This window comes from Montipora capricornis, chromosome 8 (genome assembly GCF_036669925.1).
Source record: "Montipora capricornis isolate CH-2021 chromosome 8, ASM3666992v2, whole genome shotgun sequence".
In the NCBI taxonomy this organism is placed as follows: Eukaryota; Metazoa; Cnidaria; class Anthozoa; order Scleractinia; family Acroporidae; genus Montipora; species Montipora capricornis.
The window spans coordinates 10,262,581-10,273,498 of NC_090890.1; the positions used below are offsets into that span (position 1 = coordinate 10,262,581).

The following is a 10,918-nucleotide window of genomic DNA, read 5'->3' on the forward strand; positions in this document are numbered from 1 at the left end:
ACAAACGTGTTGAACAAAATAGAGCTGGTCTCTATTTTCGTTCAACATCGTTCAACAACATTCAACGTATTGAATGGCATATTTCAACATTCAACATGACATCACACACTGTTCAACATTTGTTGAACAAGAGCTGCAGCATTTGTTGATCAAAAAATGTTGAACCGTGTATCATCGGCTTAAGTCAAACATTATTATTCCAGATAAAACTTCCCATTTAAACGACTCGTTTGTTACCATCGGTTATTTTTACACTAATGTACTAATAAAAAATTATTGAGATTGCTCTTTCATTTTGAGACAATTTTTCACAATTCTGAAGTGAGCTGCAAATGTAACATTCAGTCAGTTTAATTAAACTAGAACGAAACGAAACAATCAGGCCTGCTGTAATAAAAGCATTGATGCTGTAAGCCGTGTTGTGAAAATCTGTCGGTTGCCTTGAACTTAAAATACGTTATGGATGCTTTACTGAGATGGGCAAAGCTGTGTAAACAGACAGCGCGGAAGAGAGGTGAAATATTTGCTTTTTCGTCCGAATTGCAGGAGACAAAGCTGAATGGACAGAATGGATTGGTTCTTTTCCTTGAATTTCCAAGATCGTGTACACAAACAAAATTTCAGGAAAGGCGAGTATCAATAGCAGCGTACAGACTTCAGTCAAAATGGTGACTTCATTATGAAGTTTCTTTTGATGCTTTACATAAATAAGTGTAAATATCATTTGTCTGTTTACCTAGGTCAAACTTGGATTCGTTCATTGCAGTAAATTAAAAGCCAAGATTGCGTCTTATTATCGCAACCTGAGCAAAACGTTTAATTTGCTGCGAAGCATTATATCAAGCGGTGGACTCCATGTAGAAATAAAAACTTTCGTCAGGAAGTCAAATTTTCTTTAGCTTTTCAGACATGTCTCTTCATTTTAGTATGACAATAGAAAAAGGAAACGTAATTTATTAATTGTATTATTTTTCGACGTGATGCTTCGAGCAAATACGATGTCCATTGAGATTGGAGGACTTTATATCAACATGACACCGTGATTGCTAATGGTCCATTCTTTTCAAAAGCTACCAACCAATTCTGCTTTAAAGTGGAAACGTCACCTAAAAACAAGATTTGACACTAAATTGTGGCTATCAGCTAATGTAGAGTGTTGAGTGATATTTTTTTTAATCACACGAGAAACCTCGCTTATAGATCTAGTAAGTGAAAACGACCAAAAGACTACCTGACTTGCTAGGAAAAGACTCAAATCGACAACTGAATCTACGAGTCAACAAAACTGCTTTAAAATAGATTTTCGCGAAGAAAAACCTGGATACAAGGGAGCCGTTTATTTGCAGATTTGCACTGAGCCACCTAGAAGCGTCTGGAAAAGTTGGCATGAAGACAAATTAAAACGATAGCCGAGTCATCTGGAAGCCGGTATGGTCAATGTCTTCGTCCTCTGATATCGTTAAAGCGTTGCTTACAAGATTGATATTTGCTTGTCATATCATTGTGTCCGTTTGGTGGGTCGTCCAAGTAACGCTAAATGAAAAACTCTGGTATTTGGCGTTTTTCGATGGTCTTTTATTCCTGGAAACAATTCTCTCCTTGTTGTTCCGGAGAGGACAGGAATTCAAATGGTGAGTAAAACCGGGGTGTGACTGTCATCATTGTTTATGATGACCTTTTCATTGGGTCGAGCTTTTTCATAAAATCTAACAGTTTCATGTCAGCAAGTAGAACTAAACATGTGTGAGATAAAGAACATATTTATGGCTTCAATTCAAGAGGTTTCATCCACAGAGCTAAAAATTACAATCGCTCTCTTCGTTCAAAGGAAATTTGATGTTCTATTTATATGAAATGTTTCGTAGCTTGGAGTCAGAGCAACTTTTGCAAACACAGTCGTCAACCGGCGCTGCTCGAGGGTAATTCTTCATCTGTGCGGGCCTCCACTGGGACTGATCGAGTCTCACATTAGAATCCCCAGTCGGGCTGAAAAGTAAGAAACACGATAAATTCTACAATATGAAGTGAGAACAACTCAGCCACTTTCATTTGAATGATCGCACTCAGTGAGGATTTAACGCACACTCCAAAGTTAGAATTACCTCGTACGCAATGATACAATGAAAAGCAGCGCAAAAGAAAGGCGCTGCACAGCGAGTAGCTTGCAATGCTCTTCTAATATAAAGAAAAATTAACAAAGTCCCGCAGGTGTTTTCAGGGAAACGGTAAAATAAAAAGCAGCAATGAATTTTAACTCCTACAACCTTCTGCCTGGGATCCTACATCAGCATTTACACAGGGTAGGTTCATTATCCTTCATCCTTGGTAAAACTGTTTCCCGGAAAATTATTGTCGTATTTCTTTGCTGGAGACCATTTCATTGATCACAAGAAACAACAGAAAACTCGGCTTTTAACCCCAGCGGTTCGAAGACAGGTTTGAAAATCGAAACCACCGAAGGCTGTTTTTTTCGCTACAGCCGAAGTCATGCACCTAAACCGGGCCAAAAAAATGCTAGAAGTCTCGAACCACAAGAAGAATGAGCTAGATATCGTTCAAAGGATAGCTCTCGTCTGACTTTAATATAAATGGAACCTGCCCTTGATTAATCAGTGGTATAAATTTTATTTTATTACTTTCCTTTAGTAACTTGCAAAAAATAATTAATTAGCAAACAATTAACACAATAATTTTCATTTTTTTTCAAACGGATATGAAAATCAAGTGCGTTGCAAAAAATATTAGAATATGGTCTCGGCAAGGGGGCAATATTTTTCAATGATGCCTTTAATTCTCCCAGTTTTCCTTATCGTTTCATTTGCTATAAAGTAGATTTCAAACAAAATGATCCAGGAGTCGTCGAGAATCTGACACTTAAAAAATTAAAATCACTAGTACAAACGAATTCAGTCTAAGCGATTTAGGCCGCATTTGTTTAGTGAGGCAATTCATTTCAACACGTAAGAGCAACGATGGTTTACTTGAGAGGAAACTGTGTCAGAAGTACATCTGATAAACCTGACTACCAAAAAGATATTTGAACTCAGTCGATGCCAACACAAACGAATCAAAGCCGCCAAAAAAATATATTTGAAAGGGATATTAAGCTTTTTTATAGTCCCTCTATATTGTAATATATATTGCCCCAAGGTTACGGCTTTCATGCAGCAACTTGTTCACAAGTTGACGAAGGTGCAAGCTATCAAAACCAATGCATGTCGGTTCTTCTCAAAATTCTTCAGATATTAATAGTTTTAATTTCAAAGCAAAACATTTACGCTGGTTATCTCGCTTTTCCGGCTCAAAAATAAGGGTAAAACTAATTAAGGAGCCAAAATTAATTGAAGAGGCCATTATAGGTTAGGAGACAGATGCTCGTGTTGGCGGCTTTCGGAGAAGAAGGCGTCACTTCTAGCTCCGCTAACTTCAAGGTCTTTTCTGACTGAGGAAACTGCCAGCTTATAATAACAATGAACCACTGAATTTCAATTTAGCAGGTCATGTAACTGTATAATTAAAAAAGCAACAGGGGAAATCATCTTATTTTTCTTTATCTTTTTCGAGCCGTGAAAAATCAAATGTTTATCAAGCATCAACGCCCAAAAATGTTGAATTATTCAAACCCCTGAAGCGTTCTGAGACCGAAAAAACTTTTGAAAACCCGTTTTCTTTTTATCTATATGGCGATTACGACTTCTAATTTAGCCTGGACAGGAGTATATGACCAGATTACGACAAAGACAAAGATGGCAAAACCAATTGCAAAAACTAACTTCTAGTCTAATGGGAATCGCACAACTAAAGAAAAGGTAGTTTTCGGACATTGCAGGATAAACACAACTGAGAAATTGAGAAAAATAAAAGAGGTGCCCGTAGGGAAAATAGTGTTGATTTGAAGCAGGCGGATATGTAAACGGGGGCTTTTGAAAACTAACGCAAAGTTCTAGTTCAAAACTGTAAAAGAAGAAACAAAAATGACAAGAACAATGCAATTTGTCAAATTTGAATGTCATCGGTCATCTTGATAGAAACTTCTTTTGGTAGAAACTGTCGCTGCCTTTATTTAGTGCAAGAAACACAACTCCCATGATAAGACGTTTTTAAAGATGAAAGATAGCAAGTGAATAACAATAATAAATTACCTCGAGTAGTCAAGGATAGGGTAAGGGAGGGGTTCTGTCAAAAAAATGTGTACGGCTTCTTTAATCTTTTGTAGGCTCGTGCAAATCGAAAGAGGCACGCACTCACATGCCAGTGTCAAAATTCCTTCACTGCCAAAATTGTGCACTGTTACTGCACGTGTTTACCAACCCTTTGGATTCCGAGCATAAAGTCCCGTCCACACGATCGAGCAATTTTTGTGAGAATTTTATGTGGAAAATGCATTTGATCGAGTAGAAAGCACAACAAAGAATTGTTGACAATTCACAGTTACGGTTGGTAAGAAATGCCTTTGGGCAGCAGATATAAAGCAGAAGCAAGGCGAGGTTGCCAGGTCGTTTTACATAGATACATGCACTTTATGGAGCATCCCTGAATAGAGCTTTCCAGCATCAATATTAAAAAAAAAAAAAAAAAAAAAATATATATATATATATATATATATATATATATATAATAATAATAATAATAAAAAGAAGAAGAAGAAGAAGAAGAAGAAATAATAAATAAATAAATGAATCAATAAATTAATTATTCCACTAATTAACAAAAACTATGTACAACAATAACTAAATGATAACTATATACAATGATTATTATCTAACCTAGTTTATGTTACAAATCAGTTCGTTGATTAAACGTCTCTTAAAAGCTTTAGTATTTGTTGTTTCCCTTAAGTCTTTGTTTAAATCATTCCACATTTTCACGCCACGGTAATAAAAGGCGCGCTGGCCAGCAGTGATTCTACAAGATGGAATATTGAGGCTGTTTCTGTATCTTGTCTGCCTGTTGTGAATAGTAGATCGAGTTGAAAATTTGTCCGACAAGTAGCTAGGTGACAGTCCTTTGAGACTTTTGTGCATCATAACTGCATCATTGACCATAAGTCTTGTTTGACATTTACCCATCGAAGTGATCTTAGACCTGCAGAGATATGGCAGTATTGCTTCCGTTAAGAGACAGAAATTTGCACATTTTATGTGACGAGTCGTGTGCACGAGCGTACTTGACAACTTCTATTTGTCACATAAAAGATAACGGAGGGGTTGGCGCAGTGGTAAGATCTCTGCCTTCCAACCCTAAGGTCCCGGGTTCCATTCCCGGTTCTGCCGAGAGTGGAATATTTGACGACCTTCTTTCCCGCTAAAGTTCACTCAGCTTTCCACCCTTCCGAGGTCGGTATAATGAGTACCAGCATGCATGGAATGCTTAGAGGCGGCTGCAATTTGCGCCTGTATATGCTTCCAGTCCGCTGGGGGTAAATTGATCATTGTAAAGCGCCTTTGAGATGTTAGTGAAAGGGCGCTATATAAATGCACCACTTCACTTTACTTTACTTTATAACACGCCAGCTTTTCAGCAAATACCTTGTGACATAAAAATTGGGCAAATTCCCTCGTCCACACGAGCAAATAAAAATTGCCAGATAAAAATTGCTCGTGTAAACGGGGCTAAACTAATTTCCTCGCTTGAGGGAATCAGTGTATTTTTAATGTGGCCATTAGAAACTGAAATAGTTCTATACACTTAGTTGCATTTAAGAGGTTGTCCCCGTATTCATGACGTAAAAGTTACATGTACGTTTTTTTTGCCAGGTTTTCTCCATCCATTTTCTGCCATTTAGCTGCCATTATTCCCTGCGCGTGGATTCTTGAATTTCACTTGTTAGACGCCCGAAAAAATGGCACTTCGACGCAGCCGGTATGGTATGAGTGATATTTTTTCTTTTGGATTACTTTACGGTCGAAACCTGTAATTACAGAGAACCAAAAGTAAAGAGGAAATACCAACAGATTTAGCCTTTTTTGTTATGTCCATGAGAGGTTGGTTGGGCATGAGTAATGTATAACATGCACGGAAGTTGAGATTTCAGTTAAAGGAAGTCCCTTTAATTTGGCGTGTAGTTTTAACAGGCGAGGACTCATCAAAAATCATTATTTCGACCATCTCCATGACTTTGAGACCTAACACCCAACCTTCGTTACCAATGCATGCATAAGCATGAGCAACAAACACAAACTCGAAGAGTCTTGATCATTTGTAGACAGCTTAATGCGCATGCGTATGTTGCTTGCGTTAACACTCGTGTTTCTATTGACGACCGCACTCGGAAAGGCGCTCTCCTGTGGGTTTGAGAGTTGGGGAGGGAGTTGGTTTAGACTATTAGAAGAGAACCAATTAACTCAACTCACTTATGACAAGGCGTCCGGGAATCGACCCAGGGACACATTAACGAGAGAGGTGGGTCTTCTTGCCATTGTGGCGGCCTAGCTCCCTTCCATTTTACGATATCTGAACTTAAGGTCCAGGACTGGAAGATATTTGTCGTCCATTCAAACATTCATTTTGTTCAGCATAAAAAGGCGTCAACCACCGCGGGAACAAAAGAACATCAGCAATACCAATAAGACTGCTCTGCTCGCAAATATAAAAAACGGATGTACAAGATATGAACACTTTTGTTTATAATGTAAGTGCATTTACTATGGCTCCTTAAAAAGCGCAATCGAATTAATTTTGGGATACGGGATTCGGGACCACCGAAGACAAATTTAGCCAATCGTCACAACCGAATTTGAAACCTGCTAATTCAATGCCCTAAACACTAGATCACGCTGCCTCCATGACGGCGACGATAACTCTGGTTTGCGCAACACTCGATCTGTAAAGAAATGAAGTCATCCTCGCACTTAACTGGACTATTTGAGCAATTGTCTCTAGAAGTCACCTGAAAAACGCAGGTGGATCCAACGGGATTCGAAACCATGACCCAGCTCTGCGATACCGGTGCAGTAGGCCATTTTACAGTTGTTTGCGCAGCGACCTAGCCTATGAATGGCTGCGAGTCTGCCGGTGACCTCGCATTGATACAGCCCCCCCCCTGCTTTTATTATGTAAATTGTGTTGTTGTAATGCTAATTAGTCCATATGTGTTCCCGCTAAAGGACTTGATGAATGAAATTTTAAAATTTGTTTTTTGAGGTGACTATGAGAGACAATTGCCCAAATTGTCCAGTTAAGTCCGAGGATTACTTCACTCCTTTGTATGTAACCCGAACTTCAAATATATATATGTACGTTCATTTCACTCTCGATCTGTGTTAGTCGTCTGGGTGTTAGATTGTCTTTTTAATTTTCTCTTGTTTTCAGATCAATGCCCGAATCGAGCTCTCCGCTGAGAGATGGACCGACCTCGTAGAGCAGACTACTATGTTGTTGATGATACTTGGTCGTTGGCTGCTTCCCACCGCGCAAGGAATGACCAAAGACTCTCTCTCCCAACTACTTCTAATAAACCTGGCCATGTGCGCTGATATCATCGAATTCTTTGACCTACTGAAACTAAACTTTGTTAACCAATCCGAAAAGCTAATGGTTACCATTTTGATTTTGTGGACATGGAGTTTAATGCAGTTTCCGTTCAACACGATGTCAAAATTTGATAACGATGAGGGTGAGAAGTCAGCTTATACAAAAAAACCTAGAATAGGAGGGAGAACGATCGTTCCATACGAAGAGAGAACTTTTAATGGTGTCAAACCGATTTCAGAACACAGGATTTCAATGGCATCACTGAACAATGAACAAGCTATCGCTTCGAAAATGGGATCCCGCGATATCTTACTGGCGTCGCAGAATTATTCACATGAATTGCCACGTAACTATTTAACGGACTTTCGACGTCATTCCTTTCAACAACATCTTGGAGAAGCAAACGAAGTCTCAGAAAAAAGTTGTTTGCCTGAAGTTAGCCCGTTCAATATCACCGAAGGTCAAAGGATAACTGTAAGTAGGCAAACGAGAGGATCTGGCCGTTTTTCATTCGATGTCGGTCAAATGCGACCAAAGCACACGATAGGACGTATGACGACATCAATGACGTCACCAAATCTTAGGGCTGGTGTTATTGAGAATATGCAACCAGATCAGAAAAAGTCTAGTTTACTTGCCAAGCCAGAGAGGAAAATTAATATGGAGGCAACCGAGGAAAAAAGCCCAGCCAAGTCTCGAATTGACTCGGAGCTCATAGCGATTTTGATGTCGCTTTTCCTGCAGGATGGACCTTTTCTGACCTTTCGCTTGTTTATAATAGCTCGTTATCAGGCGTATGAATACATGGTCATTTTTCTGACCGCTAAAAACGCTTTAGTGCTCGTGCTACAAGTCTATCGTCTCTGCGTTCTTCACTGCACCTGCTACGACCATTGGGAGAACGATTTTTCACCGGATAACGTAATCGACGCCAATGCTCGTCTCAACAACGTTCAGGTAGCGGTAACACACGGCAAACACGAAGAAGCAGAGAACAGGCCCGTTTACGCCCAAGTCTTAAGGTCATCAACAGGAAATTGGGAAAGTAGCCAAAGAAATCCGTTCTTTTATTCCCCCGAATCGAATCAACAAGCATAATTAGCACTGTAACAAACAAAAAAGAATAAAACTATCCATGACTGAACTCCATTCTAACCAAAGTTGCCCCCATTCCCTCTCGGAAGCGTGATTCTTAACCATCTGAGCCAACCGGTCAGCAGTTTTTTTGTTATTCTAAGGGCGCGTTAACGTTCGATTGACCGTATTCCGGAATAGGAATACATGGAATAGAAGTTAGACATCCTTCGTTTTTGCGGAGATTCATATTATATAAATATTGTCAAACATCTGCTAAAATGCTATTTTAAACATAGCTTTATTATCCTTGTTGCTGCAAAACGCCACAGATAGTGTTTTAAGTCATCACTCCACGTATTCTTATTCCGGAATAGGGTCAATCGAACGCACCCTAAGTCTTAATCCCGCACACCCTTGGTGACTAGTTTCGAAAGGAAGGACTAGTCACCAAGCCCCTATATTTCTACCGCGCGCAATTTTAAACGGAAGAGCCTGCTTTCAGACTACCGCAACAGCGACTTGGTGCAGAGGCCAAAACAAGAGGGGTTTCCATAAAAGCTCTCCTGTACATAGAGGGAGAGAAGACTTGGTAAGATATTACGAAAATAAATCCGATTTTAATGGATGCGGCTCGTAAGAGATTAAGATTAATTAAAGGATCAATATGATGCTCACAATCTTCAAACTGTGGGCTGACTTTGAAAGGAACTGGATTCGGAAAAGTTAACATTTGAATTGAATATGGAGTAGCAACTTGTATGATTTTTGATAAAATTCAAAGTTTCTTTGTCGAGAAATTCGGAAACTTGGTGCACTGTGGCAAGCTACTTTGTCTGAATCACGAGGAATTTAACGGTATACGCTGTTCACAACCGAATAAGTGACCGAGTATTCTTGAAAAACACACACAAACTCTATGCAGAGGATCGGGGAGGAGAAGAATGATTGATCAGAACCGACAAAATGGTGCTGTGTTTCGAATGTCTGGGGTTCGTTTGAATTGCAGATTTAAAGGTTGGGGACAGCCGCAGTGATAACTACTACCAGTATCATAGGTTCAAGACCCACTAGTGTCGATCCCTCTTATTTGGCCTTGGCCCATCAGATTACGGTATTATCTAAATTTGGAATACAGGTCCCGCCAAATAATGCTCAATCAAATTGAAGCTGATGACCAAAACGCTTCTGATTGGCTAATAAAACAAATAGCAGTAGCCGTTCTAAAAATATATAATAGCGACCTTCAGTTTGGAGTACGAGTTTTCTGTACTGAGGCCCAGCAAGGCCGAAACAGCTGTGCACGCATGTTAATTGACCGGGTGAAATGGTTGTGCGCATGCGTGATGTGTTGGCCACACCGGGTTTGGTGTTTGTGTCACCTTGCTTTTTCTGTACTGAGTACGCGCATTAGGTTTAAAGAACAAAATTTCATTCAAAATGCGCCAGCTCAGAACTGAGAACTCGTAGTCGTCCTCATACTCCAATCTGAAGGTCGCTAATACCGTAAACTGTGATGGGCCGCATTCCATTGAAGATCTACACTTCTAGGTTACAGACTTCTGCTAGTACCAACAGTGAAACAAAACAGAAGTAAGGGCCACTCTCATCCTCCGGCGATGTATCCGGCCTTCGGGGCAGAGCATGTCTTCCTCGTACTATAAAAAAAATCCGAATTCCCGACCGGCACAATTTTCATGCATCCATTCCCTTCTAGGACAGGGCCCTTCTTCCATGCGAACAAGCAAGGAGCAGTTCTTTTCCAACCACACACTTCATTGTCAGGACTATGAACTCATCGTAATAGGCCGGAGTAGATGCAGATACTTCGTCCAAGAAAGCAGCAACAAACAGACTTCAAGTAGGCCCAGAACAGTTTCACATTGTTCCTTGCAAAGCTAACCTGCGAAGCTGGCGGTATGGTTGGCGCGAGAGAGCGCGAGAGGCAAATTAACGAGCGGCAAAGCCGCGCGGAGAATGGGGACGGGCGTGTGTATTTCACAGCACCCCTCTCCATTCTCCGCGCGGCTTCGCCGCTAGGGCCAACTATAGGGAAACGATAGGGAGCTTAAGGACGTTCGCGCCCATTCTTACTGCGCATCCTTACAGCGCACGCAAATTCACATGCCCCGTCATACATCGAGCGCGAGCGCTAAGTACTAAAATGAACAATGATAGAGCAGATGGCCATTGCTATAGCTTTGCTTGGATTTAACGATCTTGGATGTTCGGTGACCCCTACTTTTCTTTTCAGAAAGAGATTTCATTTACAATTATCTCCACATTGTCCAAAAATGAACAAAACATCAACGTGGGAAGTTAAAACATTTCAAGATTACTGTCCTCGGGAAATGGAATCCTGCCATCTTGC

At 40.2% G+C, this 10,918-nt stretch overlaps 1 protein-coding gene and 1 long non-coding RNA gene across 3 annotated transcripts in view; one reads left to right on the top strand and one right to left on the bottom strand.

The window, feature by feature from the left end:
• LOC138014389 (uncharacterized) overlaps positions 1–10,918 on the bottom strand; it is a 201,700-nt gene that overhangs the window by 142,247 nt on the left and 48,535 nt on the right. The window lies entirely within an intron of this gene.
• Positions 1,024–8,851, top strand: LOC138060473 (uncharacterized). Of its 2 annotated transcripts, none has more exons than XM_068906265.1 (3): positions 1,024–1,631; positions 5,757–5,862; positions 7,312–8,851. In XM_068906265.1, the coding sequence occupies exons 1-3, from the start codon at positions 1,438–1,440 to the stop codon at positions 8,569–8,571; spliced, it is 1,560 nt and encodes a 519-aa protein (XP_068762366.1). In that variant the 5' UTR covers positions 1,024–1,437; the 3' UTR covers positions 8,572–8,851. The 2 variants fall into 2 exon arrangements, with proteins under 2 accessions (XP_068762366.1, XP_068762367.1); XM_068906266.1 differs by having other exon boundaries at positions 1,618–1,631; positions 5,757–5,867.